The sequence below is a fragment of the Tamandua tetradactyla genome, chromosome 9 (genome assembly GCF_023851605.1).
Source record: "Tamandua tetradactyla isolate mTamTet1 chromosome 9, mTamTet1.pri, whole genome shotgun sequence".
Lineage (NCBI taxonomy): Eukaryota > Metazoa > Chordata > Mammalia > Pilosa > Myrmecophagidae > Tamandua > Tamandua tetradactyla.
Window position 1 is genome coordinate 7,627,779 of NC_135335.1, and position 23,298 is coordinate 7,651,076.

The following is a 23,298-nucleotide window of genomic DNA, read 5'->3' on the forward strand; positions in this document are numbered from 1 at the left end:
TCTATACCTCCAACACCTAGAACAGTGCCACTGACTAAAATAAGTTTTATAATGAATGGATGAATACTGAAAAAGCTATGAGTAAGACTTTGGTCCAAATTCTAATTCTGCCACTGACTTTCATTTGACCTTAGGAAAGTCTGTTGATTTCTCTAAATCTCAGTTTTCTCATCTGTAAAATGAGGTGAAAACTCCTATCCTACACACTTCATAGAGTTGTCAGGAGGCTTAAATAATATATATAAATGTTAGATATAAGAATTTCATTACTTGATTAGACTGGCTAAAATACATGATCTCATTTCCTAGAATTGCTTTCTTGGTTCACTGAAATCACCTTTTTATTGCTGCTTGACATTAATAGTTTCAGAGCTGACTAACCATTAACTGTTCCAGATTATTTACCTCTCACTCCCCTAAAGAAGATAAGGCACAGTCAAGAATATCTGTTGGGCCTATATTGTACTCATTACTTTCAGAAGGAGCATATATTGTTCAAATGTGGAGAAATGCCTCCCAAGTGCTCCCTGGGAGAGTGTTTAAGTATCTATTCTCTGTTTCCATTAACTCAAAGGAAGAAAAGACAAAGGATCAGAGAACTTTTAAAGGGAATGGAGAACTCAATTATCACTCTCATAATTCTTGGTTACAAAAAGAGATCTCTAAAGCAACTTATTGAATACTGTATCTAAATAGAATTTGCACTGGGAATCGATTTTTATTTTCTGTTTCAGGAGCTCTAAATTCAAATAAGGGCTTATTATTTCAGTACTTCCCAAACTTACTGCACAGTAGTTTTAAAAGTCCAGGAAGTTTTTAAATTAAAAAATTTCTAAGTCCAGGACATATGCCAGACCAATTAAATCACAATTTCTTGGAGTGGGACACAGATATCAATATTTTGGAAGCTCCCGGGTAATTTAACGTCTTTACAGGTAACTTTGGGAACCAATAAATTCATTTCAACTTGTAACTGAAAGCTTTTCTTTCCTTTTCTTAGATTTGTAGAAAAATAATAAATCATATCATTAGTAATTAATAGATCACCACAAAGCTTACTTCAAAAATGATCTGGAAGGGTGTTACCCTTGAAGTATCCTGAGAACAGCTGGCTTCCTCTGAAGTCCAAGTCAGTTTTGCAGAGAATACTCGCAGTATAAACTGTATTTCTGTGAGAGAAGAAATGGTAACAAAGTAGAACAAAAGTAGAACAAGCAGTTTGGATAAGCACCAGAGTTTTAGAATAGTTTATTAAACTGATGAACCAAGAAAACTTTTCCCTGATGAAAAGATTATCTGCAATGCATTGGCATACTGCTTTAACATTTACAATTATATTTTGGGCTTAAGATATTTAATCTCATATTTTCAGTTTTTCACATTTGCTAAATCAATTTGTATTTCCAGTTAATTTCCACAAGGTCATGCCCAATGCCAAAAATCTTCAGAGCTGATAGCTCTAGCTGAAATTCTTGTGATTTTTAAAATAAATCAATTCATTATTTAATTAACGCAACTCCAGTAAGTGAGCTAATTCAGAGCTGAAAACAGAAAAATTTCAAAATGTCTCTCTAGAGCACGTACCTAAAATAATATACTCTCTAATGAGAAGTCTTTAACAAAGCAAAGCAAACTCTTGCCAGTTTAATTTGTGAATTAACCACTTGGTGAATTTATACATGTTGACATTGAACTTTTTTCCACAAAGCATCAGTGAGTCCTGGATCATCAACAACAAAGAGAACATCAAAGTATGCATCATCCTTCTTCCTCTCCATACCCTGGCACTCATATTAGAAAGGAGAAGAACAAGTAGACCATTTTATATTTTCCCATTTTCTTATCCGCCCCCCCAAGTTAGTATAATGATGGAGAACTAAATAAGAATAAATAAAAATATATAGAAATATCTCAGCCTCTACAAATTCTACTTTGTAAATGAGGTTAATGATTTTGATATTATATAAGAATTCAACTTTAAAAACTTAATAAAAAAATATATCCTAGGCAGGCAATGGTGGTTCAGGCAGAGTTCTTGCTTGCCACGCCAGCAAGACCTGGGGTGCCTGCCCATGCAAAAAACATATATATATATATTCTAAAATACAAGTATAACATTTTCCTAAGGTATTCATACTACATATCTAATAATGCCTTAACCATTTCAAAAACGTATGTACATTATGAAGGTCAAGTTCTAGCTGTCAATTTTAATGGCTAATAGTTTTCTTGCCATTAGTGTGCTTTTCAAATCTAGTTCAGTAACAAAGCTGCAGATAACTACAGTGCAGTTTAATATGCTTGGCACTGAACCAGGATGCCTTTAGTTTTTTTGCTGTCTGATTTTCTGAACTAAGGCAAGCCCTTTTTTCTGTGCTGCAATTACGTTTCTGTGAAATAAGAAAAAAATATATTCCTGAATTCTACTTTTTTTAAAGTAGTAAAACAGTACAGAGATGGAGAAAAGAAGTGGATACGTGAGAAAAAGTTTTTAAAATAACTCTGAATTCTTCAAAAACTTTAATAATAATTTAAAAATAAATTGTGTAGTTATTTGGGAGAAAATCTATTTCAATGGACTCACTTTATATATCACCAACCACAAAAATTCCAAATGGATAGATTTAAGTGTAAAATGTGAAACAACAGAATTATATAAAAGCCTTCTTTTTCTAGATAAACTGAATATATAATGACTCTCATTTTCTCATTTAAACATATAAAATGATTTTAAAAATTTTTAACCCTAATAAACACATAGTCATGTGAGAAAGACCATCGAAATCGTTATAGACCAGAAATGGAAGGGAATTTTCCTTTCCCTCAGTAAAGAGAAAAAAAGGGAACCTACAATGGCTAGCAAGGACTAAAGATGCACATTTGGGGCCTGGACTGGGAAAAAAACATGGGGCTAATAGTATACATACAGGTTTAAGAGTAAGAGTCATACAGGCTACACATAGGAGGTCTAAGCAAGGGATCAAAACATGAGCAGTGGCCAGAGATAGGCCACCTGCCTGCCTGAGAGTCAGGTCAGAGCCAAGGGATTCTGGTAGCATTAATCTACTGCTGAACAAGGGCCTTAGAACATGTCACACAAGTGGGGATGGGATTCAGAACATGCAGTCTATTAAGATGAAAGAGCTGTATGTCCTGTCATACATGCAAAATCGAAACCAAAGATATATACCCAGCAAGGCTAGGGTTCAGCAACCCAGAGAGCCTCCTACTGGAAGATTGTCAATACAAGATATGTTCAGGCTGAATAGACCATGAACGATTAGCTCTTAACTAAGAATTACCAAGGAACAATGATCAATACCATGAGAAACACAATAATATCAACCAACAGAATTTATGCCTGAGGGAATACAGTTACTAGAATAATCTGAAATGGATTTAAGAATAAGTACTGTATATTTTATACCCTCAAAGAGAAAAAGAAATCATGAAACAAGAAAGCACTGTTATAAATTTAAAATAAAGCTACGGAGGGCAGGACAGCCAATTAGAAATCTTGGAAATTAAATACTGTATGAAATTAATACTCTATGGATGGGTAGATTAGATACAAAGAATAAATTTAAAAGAAAATGTAGTACATGAGTGTTCATTGCAACATTTTCCAAAACAGTCCCTCAAAAAAGTGGAAACAACCCAAATGTCCAACAACTGATGAATGGGTAAACAAAATGTTATAAAGTCATATAATAGAATATTATTCAGACATAAAAAGAAATGAACTAATGCTACAAGTATGAACCCTGAAAACAATATGTTTAGTGAAAGAAGCCAGGCACAAAAATTCATGTTGCAGGATTCCATATATGTGAAATATCTAGAATAAGAAAACTATCATAGAGATAGAAAATAAGGGCTCAGGAGAGGGTAAAATTGGAGTGATTGTTAATGGGTGTGGGTCTTTTTTTAGAGGACGTTAAAATATTCTAGAATTAATGGTTATAGTTGCAGAATCCTGTGGTTGCAAATATACCAAACCCACTAAATTGTACACTTTTAAATGGTGAGTTTTATGGTTTATGAATTATATCTCAATAAAAAAGGTATAGACATTAAGAATAGATCAAGAAGAAATAATTACTGGGAATTTTATAAAACTAAGAAAAACTTAAGCACTATTCGAACAAGCCTACCAAGTGCCAAGCAGGATAAATTTCCAACAAAACAAAACAAAAACACCCACAGCTAAAAACACCACAATGAAACTCAATAATACAGATAAGGAGAAAACCCCAAACAGTACAAAAGAAAATAAAATTAGCCAAGATACATGAAGTAAATTTCTTATCAGCAATGCTGAATGGCAGAAGATATTCAAGTACTGTTTTCAAAGATTTGAAGAAAATTAACTTTAAACCTAGACTTTTAAGATAGTCAGCCTACCATTAAAGTATGAAAAGTGTTCACCATCTCAAGCTGTTGATGAAAAAACTACTAAATAACCACTACAGTCATTAAAAATGACTATATATTTGCATTTTTTTGCTGAGATAGTGTGTGGATATGGGGAAAAGAATGAGAGATCATCAACATTAAATTACCTCTTCATATAGCTCCTCAATTGTTAAAGATAAATAAGACGGAAAATTTTCAAACAAGGCAATGTGAACACACATCAAAACCACACACTGGGATGTCTTCTTACAGTCATGATGGAATAACTGGTACAAATTGAGTTCTCCCACCAAAAATTACTGTAAATCAAATATATGAGGCAATTGCTTTCAGGCATTGGACAATAGATAACACAGGACTGCCATTCTTGAGAGACCCAAAACTCATGAGGTGAGCCCAGTGATTGACCTTACTGTCTACTGGTAAAATTTCCTGTCCACAGAGCAGGGACCTGGAGCCCAAACAGAGCACAGTGGTCTCACTGACCTTAGAGGCAGTGAACAGAGTTCAGAGCTGGACTCTGAAATTCGCAGAGCAGAGCTCTAAAGAGGAGAGAGCTTGTAAAGGGGAGCACCATGAGCCCTTGGCCAAGGGCTGGACTATGCATACATGGGTTGAGACAACATAAGGTTTCCAAGAGAGTAGTTCTAATGAGTTGTGAATGGAATAAAGATATTAGAGGTCAAATTGTACTGGAAATATTGGCATTCCGCCCAGCCAGAATGGAAAGAACTTGTTAAAACTGCTGGTATCCAACTAAGAAACCAGAAAGATCATGACTTAGTAATAAATAACATACCCCAGATTAAGGTCTATTCTAGGCTCACCCTAAGAAGCCTAAAACCAAGCTGTAACAAGATCTACAGAGGAAACAGTGTTTGTAGGATGAGTGATATCACATTAGAATGGCTTGGAAAATGTCCTGGATTCCCAGCCATCTGCACTTTAAAAAGTATAAAAATAAGGCTGAATAAGTTGAAAGTGATTAGTCTGCTAGAACTGCCTGCTAGAATTACAAAAATATATCTGCAGAGATAGGTAACAGAATTCAGATTATTAAAAATGTCCAATATAAAATAAAAATTTACTAGACATGCAAAGAAACAGGAAAATGTAACTTAAGAGTCAAGAAAAAAAGTAGTCAAGAGAAACAAATTCTGACATGGTACATATGTTAGATTTAGGAAAGACTTTAGAATTTCTATTATGAATATATTTAAATATTTAAAAGAAAAGGTCAATTTAATGAATGATCTGATAGGGAACATCAGCAGAGACACCAACACTATGAAAAAGAGCCAAAAGTAATTCCATAATTGAGACGTTTGATAACTGAAATGAATTCACTAGATAGGCTTGACAGCAAAAAGAGATGACAAAAGATTCAGTGAAATTATTAAAGACAAACACCAAAAATAATCCAATCTGAAGAGCAGACAGGAAAAAAGGGCTGATGAAAAATGAAAAGAATGGTACCTATATGACAATATCAACCAGTCTAAACTATGGGAGTCCCAAAAGGAGAAGAAAGCAAGAATAGGGCATAAAAGAAGATGAAGAAATCATGGACAAAATTTTCCAAAATTTGATGAAAAATATTAAGATTTGAGAAATTCAATAAAGCTCAAGGAGGATAAATGCAAAGAAAAACACACCTATGCACATAATGGTCAAAGTGATAAAAACCAAATTTCAAAGAGAAAATCTTGAAAAGAGCAGGACAGAAAGCACACATTTCACACAAAAGAACTAAAATATGAATTACAGATCTGTATTACAAGGAATTCTAAAGGATGTTCTTCAGCCTAAAGATTGAAACTCAGATAAAGAGTAAGAAATTAAGAGCACCAGAAAAAGTAAATAAGGAGATAAATGTAAAATACTATTTTTTCCTTCTCATGTTTTCTTAACAGACAACTAATAATTTGAAGCCAAAACAGTAATATTATAAGACAGGGATTATAATGTCTAAAAATACTCAAAACTGAGCAAAAACTAAAAAAAACCAATAACTATTTTTAAATTATAAACCAAAAAACAAAATAAATATTCATGAGTACATTCTGACCTAAGTAAATGACTGAATAAATAGGGAAAGAAGGGATAATCTTCCTTAAAGAATGAGCACATAGAAAAATCATGAGAATGGCATCATAAAAACTGCGATAGGTAAGCTCTACCAATGTATGCTAAAATTAGTGGGTGAAAAATGAAAGAGAAACAGGAGATTTGCATAGTCTCAAATACCTCCCCTAAATATTTATAAATTACAAAGGGAAAAGTTGTAATTATACGGTGAAGAAACCTGGCAGATACTACCTTACTTATGCCATCAAGGTTAATGGTAGCGATAAGAAGACATATCAACATCATGCATCTCCCCAAGTTGATAGACTAAGAAGGGTACATAACCTCTTTGGTATTCATCCCCACAAATGAGTTACTTCAATCTAATGTGAGAAAACATCAAATAAGCTCAAATTGAAGGATATTCTATAAAATGCCTGAATGGTAATATTCAAAAGTGTCAAGATCATGAAAGAAAATGAAGACTGAGGAGAGATCACAGATTAAAAAAGATTAAGACGACATGAAAACTAAATGCAAAGTGAGATCCTGGATTGGATCCAGGAACATAAAAGGAACATTAAGCATTTCCATGAGAGAGAAAAGCTAAGGACTGCCAGTCTGCCAGAAGACAGTGACCCACGGAGGAAGCAAATTTCTGGCCTATGAATCCACACAGAAAATGAACAGAGTTTGAGTGATTTACTGAAGATAGCACAGCTAATAAGCAGTAGAGGCTAGACCTGGCATTGATGAAAAGTTTCAGTGGAGAAAAAGGAGATAACATCGATACCATAGTGGAACAATAAGTGAGAAAAATCCAGTCCTGGTATGATCCTGGGCAGGAGAGATACCTACCTACCCTAGACTACCTGTCTCCCTCTCTGCATAAGTGAGAAATAAACTTTTATCTTACATGCAAAAAAAAAAAAGAGTTCATTTGTGGAAAACCGGTAGTTTAATTAACAGTATTTTACCAATGTTAATTTCTTAGTTTTGATCTTTATATTTTAGTTATTTAAAATATTAACTGTGGAGGAAGTTGGGTAAAAGGCATACAGAAACTCTACAACTGTTTTTGAAACTTTTCTGTAAGTTTAAAACTATTTTAAAATAAAATTTTAAATATTCAGCATTAAAATATTAACAAAAAAACAAATTAAGAGAATAATTGCCTATGATGACACGAAAGTTTTATATATGTACTATAAAGGGATAGTCCTCTGTATCAATTTTTTTCTAAATAAAAATGGAAACACATATACATAAGAAGATAATTCATAAAGATATATACCAAGGTATTCAAAGTAAGGTTGTCTTTGGGTGATCAGGATTGTAAATGTTTACCCTTTCTTTTTTTCACTTTTTAAATTAGAGAAGTTTTTAAATTAGCCCCTGCACTGGTTTGAAAGGATTTAAGCACCCCAGAAAAGCCACGCCTTAACCCTAATCCAATCTTATGTGAGTAGCCCTTTCTTTTAAACCCTATTCAGTACTGTATGCTGGAAGCCTGATTAGAGTCTCTCCACAGAGATGTGACTCACCCAATTGTGGGTATTAACTTCTTTTTTTTTTTTTGGTATTAACTTTTGAATAGAGGAAGATGTGACTCCAACCATTCCAGTGGGTTTTGATTAGTTTACTGGAATTTTTTAGAAGAGGAAGCATTTTGGAGAAAGTCCCTTTAGAACGACGAGATCCACGAGAGATGAGAGAGCCTATGCAGCCAGAGACCTTTGGAGATGAACGCCCCTAGGGGAGCTTCAGGAAACAAGAAGCCTGGAGAGAAAGCTAGCAGACATCACCATTTTTGCCTTGACCTTTCCAGTTGAGAGAGAAACCCTGAAATTCATCGGCCTTTCCTGAGTAAAGGTGACCTCTTGTTGGTGCCTTAATTTGGACATTATGAAAATGGACTTGCCTTAATTTCGACTTTTCCACGGCCTTAGAACTATAAGCTAGCAACTTATTAAATTCCTCTTTTTAAAAGTCATTTGCTTTCTGGTATATTGCATTCCGACAGCTAGCAAACTAAAACAGCCCCCTATTGTTGACACTTTGTAGTACTGTTATACCTTTGTTACAAGTGATGAAAGACTTTTAAAATTGTACTATTAACTACAGCCCATAGTTTACATTAGGAGTACTTTTTCCCAATATACCACTCTATTATTAACACCTCATATAAGAGTGGCGGATTTGTTATAATCCATGATAGAACATTTTTATACCTATACTATTAACTATAGTCAATCATTTACAATAAGGGTCAATGTGTTATACAGTCCTATTTTTTATCTTTTACTTTTTAGTCTAGGAATATATATACAACTTTTCCCTTTAACCACATTCATATATGTAATTCAATGCTATTAATTACATTTGTAATTATGTGCTACCATCACCACCAATCATTTCTAAACCTTTACAATCAACCTAAATAGAAATTCTGTACAAATTAGGCATCAGCTCTCATTCTCTATTCCCAATCCCTGGTTTATTATAATTTGCTCATATCAGTGCGATCACACAATATTATTCCTTCTGTATCTGGCTTATTTCATTCAGTATAATGTCTATAATGTTCACCCATGTTCTTACATGTTGTATTAGTTAGGGTTCTCTAGAGAAACAGAATCAACAGCAAACACTCGCAAACGTAAAATCTATAAAAGTATTTCACGTGACCATGGGAATGCAGAGTCCAAAATTCGCAGACCAGGCTGCAAAGCCAACAATTCTGATGGAGGGTCTGGACAAACTCCACAAGACAGGCTTGCCAGCTGAAGCAGGAAAAGAGTCTGTCTCTTCTGAATCTTCCTTAAAATCCTTCCAGTGATTAGACTGAGCATTACTCATTGCAGAAGACACTCCCCTTGGCTGATTACAAATAGAATCAGCTGTGGATGCAAGCTGACATGATCATGATTTAATTCTATGAAATGTCCTCATTGCAACAGACAGGCCAGCACTTGACCAATCACACAAACAGGTACCACCACTTGGTCGAATTGACACAACTAGCAAACAGGTACCACCACTTGGCCAACCTGACCATGACACATGTATAAGACTTTGTTCCTTTTTATGGCTGAATAATATTCAATTTATGTATATACCACATTTTGTTTATCCAAGCATTTGCCGATGGATACTTGGGTTGCTTCCATCTTTGGGCAATTGTGAATAATGCTGTTAAGAACAATGGTGTGGTCTGGGCCAAGATGGTGGCTTAGCAATGTGCGTGTTTTAGTTTGTCGGTAAGAATAACTACTAAATAACCAGAAACGGCACAGAACAGCTCCTGGGGCCACGTCAGTGACTGGACACACAGCATACCCCAGTCTGGACCAGCTGGACCGGCTGAGAGCTTCGCCACCATGAGTTTCCCAAGCCATGGTGGTCGGTGCCCCTCCCCCACAGGCTGCTTCCCAGAGGGGAAAGGAAAGAGGCTTTACCAGCAGCAGGGGCTGAGCCCAACCAAAGGCCAACTGTGGAATTAATTAACAAATTCTGATGACTAAAAATAGGCCCCCAGCTCAGATGAACCTGGTCAAAGCAGAGTTCACTCATTTTTCCCAGACACCAGGGCTTGGTCATTTGAAGCCATTAAAACCAGCCTACAACCTCTCCTCTGTCTCCATCATGCCCCCAGAAGGAAGAGTCTGCCAAAGTTAAGGGTACCGCATCATCTTATGCTGGTGGGACCTGCAGGCAGACAAGCGCCACACACTGGGCAGGATAAGAAAAACAGAGTCCAGAGATTTCACAGGGAAGTCTTTCAACCTGCTGGGTCTCACCTTCAGGGAAAACTGATACAGGAGACTCTCTCCTCCTGATAGGAGGCCAGTTTGGTCTGGGAAAATCTGGCTGGGGTCTATAATACCTACGTAGACCCTCCTAGGGTGGGGGGGGGTGGGAGGAAGGCACCATACAAGCAGGACAAGAAACAAGAAAACAAGAACTGAAAAATTCTCCTCTGTTAAACAAAACCTAAGCTAGAGGTGCAGAAAAAGCTGAACTGAATGTCAAAGAACAGATACACAGCAAATTCATCCAGCAAGAAAGCCCTAGGTAAAAGAAGTGAAAGCAATCTCCAGAATAAACTAATTAAGGTAATTAAATGCCTAGATGCCAGCAAAAAATAACAAATCACACTAGGAAAATTGAAGATATGGCCCAGTCAAAGGAACAAACCAACAATTCAAATGAGATACAGGGGCTGAAACAATTAATTCAGAATATACAAACAGACATGGAAAACCTCATCAAAAACAAAATCAATGAATTGAAGGAGGATATAAAGAAGGTAAGGAATGAACAAAAAGGAGAAATCAAAAGTCTGAAAAAACAAATCACAGAACTTATGGGGATAAAAAGCACAGTAGAAGAGATGAAAAAAACAATGGAAACCTACAATGGTAGATTTTGAGAGACAGAAGTTAGGATTAGTGAACTGAAGGATGGAACATCTGAAATCTGACAAGAAAAAGAAAATAAAGGGAAAAGAATGGAAAAATATGAGCAGGGACTCAGGGAACTGAATGACAACATGAAGCACATGAATATACATATTGTGGGTGTCCCAGAAGGAGAAGAGAAGGGAAAAGGAGGAGAAAAACTAATGGAGGAAATTATCACTGAAAATTTCCCAACTCTTATGAAAGACTTAAAATTACAGATCCAAGAAGTGCAGCGTACCCCAAAGAGAATAGATCCAAATAGATGTACTCCAAGACACTTACTAATCAGAATGTCAGAGGCCAAAGAGAAAGAGAGAATCTTGAAAGCAGCAAGAGAAAAGCAATCCATCACATACAAGGGGAGCCCAATAAGACTATGTGTAGATTTCTCAGCACAAACCATGGAAGCGAGAAGACAATGGGATGATATATTTAAATTATTAAAAGAGAAAAACTGCCAACCAAGAATCCTATACCCAGCAAAATTGTCCTTCAAAAATGAGGGAGAAATTAAAACATTTTCAGACAAAAAAATCACTGAGAGAATTTGTGACCAAGAGACCGGCTCTGCAAGAAATACTACAGGGAGCACCAGAGACAGATAAGAAAAGACTGGAGAGAGAGGTGTGGAGAAGAGTGTAGAAAGGAGGACTATGAGTAAAGGTAAAAAGAAGGAAAATTAGATATGACACATAAAATCCAAAAGGGAAAATGGTAGAAGAAAGTACTACCCATACAGTAATAACACTAAATGTGGATGGATTAAGCTCCCCAATCAAAAGACACAGACAGGCAGAATGGATTAAAAAACAGGACCCATCTATATGCTGTCTACAGGAAACACATCTTAGACCCAAAGATAAACATAGGTTGAAAGTGAAAGGTTGGGAAAAGATATTTCATGCAAATCACAATCAGAAAAGAGCAGGAGTAGCTATACTAATATCCAACAAATTAGACTTCAAATGTAAAACAGTTAAAAGAGACAAAGAAGGATACTATGTATTAATAAAAGGAACAATTCAGCACAAAGACATAACAATCATAAATATTTATGCACCAAGCCAGAATGCTCCAAAATACATGAGGCAAACACTGAAAAGAGAAATAGACACATCTACCATAATAGTTGGAGACTTCAATTCCCCACTCTCATCAATGGACAGAACATCTAAACAGAGGATCAATAAAGAAACAGAGAATTTGAATAATACAATAAACAAACTAGACTTATCAGACAGTTACAGAACATTACACCCCACAACAGCACAATACATCTTTTTTTCAAGCACTCATGGATCATTCCCAAAGACAGACCATATGCTGGGTCACAAAGCAACTCTCAATAAATTTAAAAAGATTGAAATCATACAAAACACTTTCTCAGATCATAAAGGAATGAAGTTGGAAATCAATAATAGGCAGAGTGCCAGAAAACTCACAAATATGTGGAAGCTCAACAACACACTCTTAAACAACCAGTGGGTCAAGGAAGAAATTACAAGAGAAATCAGTAAATATCTCGAGGCAAATGAAAATGAAAATACAACATACCAAAACTTATGGGACACAGCAAAGGCAGTGCTAAGAGGGAAATTTATTGCCCTAAATACCTATATCAAAAAAGAAGATAGGGCCAAAATCGAGGAATTAACTGTCCACTTGGAAGAATTAGAGAAAGAACAGCAAACTAACCCCAAAGCAAGCACAAGGAATGAAATAACAAAGATTAGAGCAGAAATAAAGGAAATTGAGAACATGAAAACAATTGAGAAAATCAACAAAACCAGAAGCTGGTTTTATGAGAAAATCAATAAGATTGATGGACCCTTAGCAAGATTGACAAAAAGAAGAAGAGAGAGGATGCAAATAAATAAGATCAGAAATGGAAGAGGAGACATAACCACTGACCCCACAGAAATAAAGGAAGTAATTACAGGATACTATGAACAACTCTTTGCTAATAAACTAGACAATGTAGATGAAATGGACAACTTCCTAGAATGGCATGAACAACCAACTTTGACTCGAGAAGAAGCAGACGACCTCAACAAACCAATCACAAGTAAAGAAATTGAATCAGTCATTAATAAGCTCCCCAAAAAGAAAAGTCCAGGACCAGATGGCTTCACATGTGAATTCTACCAAACAATCCAGGAAGAATTAGTATCAATCCTGCTGAAACTCTTCAAAAAAATTGAAGAGGAGGGAAAGCTACCTAATTCATTCTATGAAACCAACATCACCCTCATACCAAAGCCAGACAAAGATATTACAAAAAAAGAAAACTACAGGCCAATATCTCTAATGAATATAAATGCAAAAGTCCTCAACAAAATCTTGCAAATCAAATCCAGCAACATATTAAAAGAATTATGCACCATGATCAAGTAGGATTCATCCCAGGTATGCAAGGATGGTTCAACATAAGAAAATCAATTAATGTAATATACCATATCAACAAATCAAAGCAGAAAAACGACATGATCATCTTGATTGATGCAGAAAAGGCATTTGACAAAATTCAATATCCTTTCCTGTTGAAAACGCTTCAAAGGATAGGAATAGAAGGGAACTTCCTTAAAATGATACAGGGAATATACGAAAAACCCACAGCTAATATCCTCAATGGGGAAAAAAAGAAAAATTTCCCCCTAAGATCAGGTACAAGACAAGGATATCCACTATCACCTCTGTTATTCAACATTGTGTTGGAAGTTCTAGCCAGAGCAATTAGACAAGAAAAAGAAATGCAGGGCATCAAAATTGGAAAGGAAGAAGTAAAACTTTCACTGTTTCCAGATGATTATACTATATGCTGAAAATCCCAAATATCCACAGCAAAACTACTAGAGCTAATAAATGAGTACAGCAAAGTGGCAGGTAACAAGTGCAACACTCAAAAGTCTGTACTGTTTCAATACACTAGTAATGAACAATTTGAGGGGGAAATCAAGAAACGAATTCCATTTACAATTGCAACTAAAAGAATAAAATATTTAGGAATACATTTCACTAAAGAGACAAAAGACCTACACAAAGAAAATTACAAGAAATTGTTAAAAGAAATCACAGAAGATCTAAATAGATGGAAGGGCATACCGTGTTCATGGATTGGAAGACTAAATATAGTTAAGATGTCAATTCTACCTAAATTGATTTACAGATTCAATGCAATACCAATCAAACTCCCAACAACTTACTTTTCAGAAAATGAAAAACCAATAACCGAATTTATCTAGAAGGGCAGGGTGTTCTGAATAGCTAAAAGTATCCTGAGGAAAAAAAAAATGAAGTTGAAGGTCTCACGCTACCTGTCTTGAAGGCATCTGATGAAGCTACAGTGGTCAAAACAGCATAGTACTGGTATAAAGATTGATATATTGACCAAAGGAATAGAATAGAGTGTTCAGATATGGACCCTTTCATCTATGGACAATTGATATTTGATAAGGTAGTCAAGCCAACTCATTTGGGACAGAACAGTCTCTTCAATAAATGGTGCCTAGAGAACTGGATATCCATATGCAAAAGAATGAAAGAAGACCCATATCTCACACCCTATACAAAAGTTAACTCAAAATGGATCAAAGACATAAACATTAGGTCTAAGACCATAAAACTGTTAGAAGAAAATGTAGGGAAATATCTTATAAATCTTATACTTGGAGGTGGTTTTATAAACCTTACACCCAAAGCAAGAGCACTGAAGAAATAAATAAATGCATAAATGGGAACTCCTCAAAATTAAACACTTTTGCCCATCAAAGAACTTCATCAAGAAAGAAAAAAGACAGCCTTCACAATGGGAGACAGTATTTGGAAATGACATATCAGATAAAGGTCTAGTATCCAGAATTTATAAAGAGATTGTTCAACTCAACAACAAAAAGACAGCCAATCCAATTACAAAATGGGAAAAAGACTTGAACAGACACTTCTCAGAAGAGGAAATTCAAATGGCCAAAATGCACATGAAGACATGCTCAACTTCCCTAGCCATTAGAGAAATGCAAATCAAAACCACAATGAGATATCATCTCACACCCACCAGAATGGCCATTATCAACAAAACAGAAAATGACAAGTGCTGGAGAGGATGTGGAGAAAGAGGCACACTTATCTACTGCTGGTGGGAATGTCAAATGGTGCAACCACTGTGGAAGGCAGTTTGGCAGTTCCTCAAAAAGCTAAATATAGAATTGCCATATGATCCGGCAATAACATTGCTAGGTATCTACTCAAAGGACATAAGGGCAAGGACACAAATAGACATTTGCACACCAATGTTTATAGCAGCATTATTTACAATTACAAAGAGATGGAAACAGCCAAAATGTACATCAACAGACGAGTGGCTAAACAAACTCTGGTATGTACATACGATGGAATATGATGCAGCTGTAAGACAGAATAAAGTTATGAAGTATGTAACAACATGGATGGACCTTGAGAACATTATGCTGAGTGAGATTAGCCAAAAACAAAAGGACAAATACTGTATGGTCTCACTGATATGAACTGACATTAGTGAATAAATTTGGAATATTTCGTTGGTAACAGAGACCATCAGGAGATAGAAATAGGGTAAGATATTGGGTAATGGGAGCTGAAGGGATACAGACTGTGCAACAGGACTGAATATAAAAACTCAGAAATGGACAGTGCAATACTATCTAACTGTAATAGAATTATGTTAAAACACTGAATGAAGCTGAATGTGAGAATGATAGAGGGAGGAGGGCTGGGAGCATAAATGAAATCAGAAAGAAAGATAGACGATAAAGGTTGAGATGGTATAATCTAGGAATGCCTAGAGTGTATAATAATAGCGACTAAATGTACAAATTTTAAAAATGTCTTTGCATGAGGAAGAACAAAGGAATGTCATTACTGCAGGGTGCTGAAAATAGATGGCAATTAATATTTTAAAATTTCAACTTATGTGTGAGACTAAAGCAAAAAATGTTTATTTGGTACAAAATTTATATTTTGACTAGTACATTTCCTAATATAACTTATGTAGATAGCTTGATTGAATACCATAAGTACTTGGAACCTTGGGTAGGACATGAGATTTTGTCGGTTTGCCCAGAGTGATGCCCCGATTTAATCCCAGAGTGATTTGATCAGTGAGTGGGAAAGTATTTGCAAAGTGAGAAAAGTATTTAAATGGTGAGAAAGGGGAAAATTCAATTTCCCCAAGTTGAATTGTTGATATTCTCACAAGCAGTGTGGACAACCAAAGCTATAGGCTGAGCCCCCCAGTCTTGGGGTTTGTTCATATGAACAAAGGATAGGTTAAGCCTACTTAAAATTAGGCCTAAGAGTCCTCCCAAGAGAACCTCTTTTGTTGCTCAGATGTGGCCTCTCTCTCCAGCCAACACAACAAGCAATCTCACCACCCTCCCCCTGTCTACGTGGGACATGACTCCCAGGGGTGTGGACCTTCCTGGCAACATGGGACAGAAATCCTAGAATGAACTGAGACTCAGCATCAAGAGATTGAGAAAACCCCTAGAATGAGCTGAGACTCAGTATCAAGGGATTGAGAAAACCTTCTCGACCAAAAGGGGGAAGAGTGAAATGAGACAAAGTGTCAATGGCTGAGAGATTCCAAACAGAGTTGAGAAGTTATCCTGAAGGTTATTCTTATGCATTAAGGAGATATCATTTGTTATTCAAGATGTAATGGAGAGGCTGGAGGGAACTGCCTGAAAATGTAGAGCTGTGTTCCAGTAGCCATGTGTGCTGGTTTGAAAGGAAGTATGCCCCCTAAGAAAAGCCATGTTTTAATATAAATCTCATTTCATAAAGGTAGAATAATCTCTATTCAATACTGTATGTTTGAAACTGTAATGAGATTTTCTCCCTGGATGATGTGATTTAGTCAAGAGAGGTTGTTAAACTGGATTAGGGGATGACATGTCTCCACCCATTTGAGTGGGTCTTGATTAGTTTCTGAAGTCCTATAAAAGGAGAATGAGAGATTCAGAGAGACTCAGAGAGAGCAACACTACAAAGCAGAGAGTCCACCAGTCAGCGACCTTTGGAGATGAAGAAGGAAGACGCCTCCCGGGGAGCTTCATGAAATAGGAAGCCAGGAGACAAAGCTAGCAGATGATGCCGTATTCGCCATGTGCCCTTCCAGCCAAGAGAGAAGCCCTGACTGTGTTTGCCATGTGCCATCTCACTTGAGAGAGAAACCCTGAACTTCATCGGCCTTCTTGAACCAAGGTATCTTTTCCCTGGATGCCTTTGATTAGACATTTCTATAGACTTGTTTTAATTGGGACATTTTCTCGGCCTTAGAACTGTAAATGAGCAATTTATTAAATTCCCCTTTTGAAAAGCCATTTCATTTCTGGTATATTGCATTCTGGCAGCTAGCAAACTAGAACACCATGTTTCTTGAAGATGATTGTATAATGATATAGCTTTCACAATGTGACTGTGTGATTGTGAAAACCTTGTGTCTGATGCTCCCTTTATCTAACTTATCAGCAGACGTGGAACATACAGAATAAAAATAAATAATAGGGGGAACAAATGTTAACATAAATTTAGTTTGAAATGCTAGTGACCAATGAAAGAGAGAGGTAAGGGGTATGATATCTATAAAATTTTTTTCTGTTTTCTTTTTATTTCTTTTTCTGCATGTTCCAAGAAATGATCATGATGATGAATATGCAACTATGTGATGATATTGTGAATTACTGATTATATATATGTAGAATGGCATGATCAAAAGTTAAGAATGTTTTTGTTTCCTTGGTGTTTTTTGGTATTATTTTAAAAAATTTAAAAATTAAAAGAAAAGAACAATGGTGTGGGAGGAGGAGCCAAGATGGTGGCTTAGTGAGGTCTGGGATTTAGTTCATCCTCCACAGCAACGACTACATAGCCAGGAGCAGTACAGAACAACTGCTAGGACCAACATCAGTGAGTGGACACACAGTGTACACCAGTCCGGACAAGCTGGACCAGCTGTGACCTCAGCAGAAACCGTGAGTCCCCCAAGCCAATGTAGCTGGCAACCCTCCTCCACAGGCTGCTTCTCAGAAGGAAAAGGAAAGAGTCTTTACTAGTAGCAAGGGGCTGAGCTCTACCAAGCTCCAATTTGTGGAATTAATTAACAAATTCTGACTACTAACAATAGGCCCCCAAATCAGCTGAGCCTTGAATAAAAGCTGAGGTTGCTGGGTTTTGCCACGCACAGAGGGGGCAGGCCTGACAGGAAAAGAAAAAAAAAATCAGAGGTTTTTTTGGTTTGGACAGCACAAAATACTTGAAAGGTTCTGGGTCCCAAAGGAAAGGAGGGGGAACATGGGACCTGTAGATACACAGAGCAACATTCCAACTTAAGCTCTTAATTGGTAAACCCGAGGAACAAGGGTCCTACTCTGAAAAGGAGTATTTTCTCTTTTCTTTTCTGTTACTGTGTTTCTATGGCTTGACTACTCTTTAGATACAACTGTAAGTCTTCTCAGGCAGAATTAAGTTTGTCTGAGAGCTTCTCTGGAGGCCATGCCTTCCCTGGGAGAGACTGGGGCACAGCTCAGGTGGAAACCCTCCTTCAAGGAATTCAGACCCCAGGGTCTGGAAAACTGAAGCAATAAAAGCCTGCCTAAAACCTTTCCTCTGTCTCTACCATGCCCCCAGCAGGGAAAGTCTGCTGAAGTTAAAGATGCTATATCACCTTATGCTGGTGGGACCTATAGGCAGACAAGCACCACATACAGGGCAGGCAGGAAAACACAGAGTCCAGAGGCTTCACAGGAAAGTCTTTCAACCTGCTGGGTCTCACCCTCAGGGAAAACTGACACAGGTGACTCTTTCCTCCTGAGAGGAGGCCAGTTTGGTCTAGGAAAATCTGACTTGGTTCTATAATACCTAAGTAGGCCTTCCTAAGGGGCAAAAAAGGCACCATACAGGCCAGGCAAGAAACAAGAAAACAAGAACTGAAAAATTCTGATCTGTTAAACAAAACCTAATCTAGAGATCTAGAATAAGCTGAACTGAATTTCAAAGGACAGACAGACAACAAAGTCATCCAGCAAGAAAATCCTAGGTTAAAAAAGTCAAAACAATCTCCAGAATAAACTAATTCAGGAAATTAAATGTCTAGATGCCAGCAAAAAATAATGAATCATACTAGGAAAATTGAAGATATGGCCCAGTCAAAGGAACAAACCAACAATTCAAATGAGATACAAGAGTTGAAACAATTAATTCAGAATTTTCAAACAGACATGGAAAGCACATCAAAAATCAAATCAATGAATTGAGGGAGGATATAAAGAAGGCAAGGAATGAACAAAAAGAAGAAATTGAAAGTCTGAAAAAACAAATCAATAACACTATGCATAGATTTCTTAGCAGAAACCAAGGAGGTGAGAAGACAGTGGGATGATGTATTTAAAATACTAAAAGAGAAAAACTGCCAACCAAGAATTCTATATCCAGCAAAACTGTCCTTCAAAAATGAGGGGGGAATGAAAACATTTGCAGACAAAAGATCACAGAGAGAATTTGTGACCAAGAGACTGGCTCTGCAACAAATACCAAAGGGAGCACTAGGGACAGATAAGAAAAGACAGGAGAGAGAAGTGTGGAGAAGAGTGTAGAAATGAAGACCATCAGTAAAGGTAAAAAGAAGAAAAACGAGATATCACATATAAAATCCAAAAGGCAAAATGGTAGAAGAAAGTACTGCCCTTACAGTAATAACACTAAATGTTAATGGTTTAAACTCCCCAATCAAAAGACATAGACTGGCAGAATGGATTAAAAAATAGGACTCACCTATATGCTGTCTACAGGAGACACATTTTAGAACCAAGGATAAACATGGGTTTAAAGTGAAAGGTTGGGAAAAGATAGTTCATGCAAACAACAATCATAAAAGAACAGGAGTAGCTATACTAATAGTCAACAAATTAGACTTCAAATGTAAAACAGGGGCGGCGGGAGGAGCGGCAGAGGCCTGCAGTCCAGCTTCGCTAAGGCTCTCGGTGCCCCACGGCTCGCAGCACCCAGCACACTCCCGCTCTGCCGCCAAGATGCCCAAGAGGAAGGTCAGCTCGGCCGACGGCACGGGGAAGGAGGAGCCCAAGAGGAGGTCGGCGACACTGTCAGCTAAACCTGCTCCTGCGAAAGTGGAAATGAAGCCAAAAAAGGCGGTGGGAAAGGATAAGTCTCCAGACAAAAAAGCGCAACCTAAAGGGAAAAGGGGAGCAAAGGGAAAACAAGCTGAAGCGGCTAACCAAGAAACTAAAGATTTACCTGCAGAAAATGGAGAAACTAAAAATGAGGAGAGTCCAGTCTCTGATGAAGCAGGAGAGAAAGAAGCCAAGTCTGATTAATATCATATACCATGTCTTTTCAGTGGCCCCTGTTTGTCCCTTCTTGTACAATCCAGAGGAATATTTTTATCAACTATTTTGTAAATGCAAGTTTTTTAGTAGCTCTAGAAGAAACATTTTTAGGGAAGAGATTGAAATTTCACCTCATCCCATTTTTTTAAGTGTAAATGCTTTTTTTTAAGAGGGGAAATCAGTTGCTGGTTGTTTATTTTTTGATACAACCAGAAAACAGTGGGATATTGACTTGGAAGGCTTTGACTGTCTTGGATGTCAACTTAACATTTCATAGGGTGGGAGGGTGGCTGTTTTTATACTCTGTAATACAACATATACTAAATGAAGATTTGGAGTCACAGTCATGCATTTAGTACATGTTGAACATTTTAAATTACTTCTGTTCCTGTGTTTTTTAGTAGAATTGTTCTCTAATCTTGGCTCTCCCTGTCAGAACTGTGTGCACGCAGTAACATCCTTGGTCGCGATAGTCCAATTTGCCTAATAACTTCGTTATATGCTGGGAAAGATAGGAAATGTGTGTGGTGTGTATGATATTAAATTGTGAATTAGTGGGACTTAATGATATAACAGCTTTTCAACATTTGAAGATAGTGGTGGTACTTGATAATCTTCATAGGGTAAACTTGCCTCCAAATTTTAAGCTGGAAAGTCACTGGAATAATTTTAGAAAAATTACAACTACATGGCTTTTTAGATTTTCGGTACATACATTAAGAATTGTTCATAATGTCTATGCTCATCTTCAGAACAACCAATAAAATCTCAATATATAAAAAAATGTAAAACAGTTAAAAGAGACAGAGAAAGACACTACATATTAATAAAAGGAACAATTCAGCACGAAGACATAACAATCATAAATATTTATGAACCAAGCCAGAATGTTCCAAAACACATGAGGCAAACACTGAAAAGAGAAATAGACACATCAACCATAATAGTTGGAGATTTCAATTCCCCACTCTCATCAATGGACAGAACATCTAGACAGAGGATCAATAAAGAAACAGAGAATTTGAATAATACAATAAAGAAACTAGACTTATCAGACAGTTACAGAACATTACACCCCACAACAGCACGATACCCTTTTTCTCAATGCTCATGGATCATTCTCAAAGATAGACCATATGCTGCGTCACAAAGCAAGTCTCAGTAAATTTAAAAAGATTGAAATCATGTAAAATACTTCCTCAGATCATAAGGGAATGAAGCTGGAAATCAATAACAGGCAGAGGGCCAGAAAATTCACAAATGTAGGGAGGCTCAACAACACGCTCTTAAACAACCAGTGGGTCAAGGAAGAAATTACAAGAGGAATCAGTAAATATCTCGAAGCAAAATAAAATGAAAACACAATATATCAAAACTTATGGGATGCAGCAAAGGCAGTGCTAAGAGGGAAATTTATTGTTCTAAATGCCTATATCAAAAAAGAAGAAAGGGCAAAAATTGAGGAATTAACTGTCCACTTGGAGGAACTAGAGAAAGAAAAGCAAACTAACCCCAAATCAAGTGAAAGGAAAGAAATAATGAAGATTAGAGCAGAAATAAATGAAATTGAGAACATGAAAACAATTGAGAAAATCAACAAAACCAGAAGTTGGTTGCATGAGAAAATCAATAAGATTGATGGACCCTTAGCGAGGTTGGCAAAAGAAGAGAGAGGATGCAAATAAATAAAATCAGAAAAGGAAGAGGAGATATAACCACTGACCCTGCAGAAATAAAGGAGGTAATGACAGGATACTATGAACAACTCTTTGCTAATAAACTATACAATGTTGATGAAATGGACAATTTCCTAGAAAGGCATAAACAACCAACACTGACTCAAGAAGAAATAGACGATCTCAAAAAACCAATCACAAGTAAAGAAATTGAATTAATCATTAAAAAGCTCCCCCAAAAGTAAAGTCCAGGACTAGATGACTTCACATGTGAATTCTAACAAACATTCAAGAAAGAACTAGTGCGAATCTTGCTCAAACTCATCAAAAAACTTACAGAGAAGGGAAAGCTACTTAACTCATTCTATGAAGCCAACATCACCCTCTTACCAAAGCCAGACAAAGATACAAGAAAAGAAATGAATACAGACACAAAAATCCTCAACAAAATTCTTGCAAATCGAATCCAGCAGCACACTGAAAGAATTGTACACCATGACCAAGTAGGATTCATCCCAGGTATGCAAGGATGGTTCAACATAAGAAAATCAATTAATGTAATATACCATATCAACAAATCAAAGCAAAAAAACCCACATGATCATCTCAATTGATGCAGAAAAGGCATCTGACAAAATTCAAAATTTGTCGAATTTTGATGAAAACACTTCAAAGGATAGGAATAGAAGGGAACTTCCTCAACATGATAAAGGGAATATATGAAAAACCCACAGCTAACATCATCCTCAATGGGGAAAAACTGAAAACTTTCCCCCTAAGATCAGGAACAAGACAAGGATGTCTACTATCACCACTGTTATTCAACATTGTGTTGGAAGTTCTAGCCAGAGCAATTAGACAAGAAAAAGAAATGCAGGACATCAAAATTGGAAAGGAAGAAGTAAAACTCTCACTGTTTCTAGATGATTATACTATATGTTGAAAATCCCAAATATCCACAGCAAAACTACTAGAGCTAATAAATGAGTACAGCAAAGTGGCAGGTAACAAGATCAACACTCAAAAATCTGTAGTGTTTCTATACACTAATAATGAACAATCTGAGGGAGAAATCAAGAAAAAAATCCATTTACAATTGCAATCAAAAGAATAAAATATTTAGGAACAAATTTAACTAAGGATACAAAAGACATACAGAAAAAAAAACTACAAGAAATTGCTAAAAGAAAACACAGAAGTCCTAAATAAATGGAAGGGCATACTGTGTTCATGGATTGGAAGACTAAATATAGTTAAGATGTCAATTCTGCCTAAATTGATTCATAGAGTCAATGCAAT

The 23,298-nt window shown here is 36.4% G+C and overlaps 1 protein-coding gene and 1 pseudogene across 1 annotated transcript in view; one reads left to right on the forward strand and one right to left on the reverse strand.

Moving 5' to 3' along the window:
- Window positions 1-23,298, reverse strand: part of TOP6BL (TOP6B like initiator of meiotic double strand breaks) — a 126,418-nt gene that overhangs the window by 71,371 nt on the left and 31,749 nt on the right. The window contains exon 4 of the mRNA XM_077115598.1: window positions 1,060-1,169. Within this exon, the coding sequence (XP_076971713.1) occupies window positions 1,060-1,169 (110 nt within the window). The remainder of the gene's footprint in view (window positions 1-1,059; window positions 1,170-23,298) is intronic.
- LOC143645840 (non-histone chromosomal protein HMG-14 pseudogene) lies at window positions 20,009-20,588 on the forward strand (annotated as a pseudogene).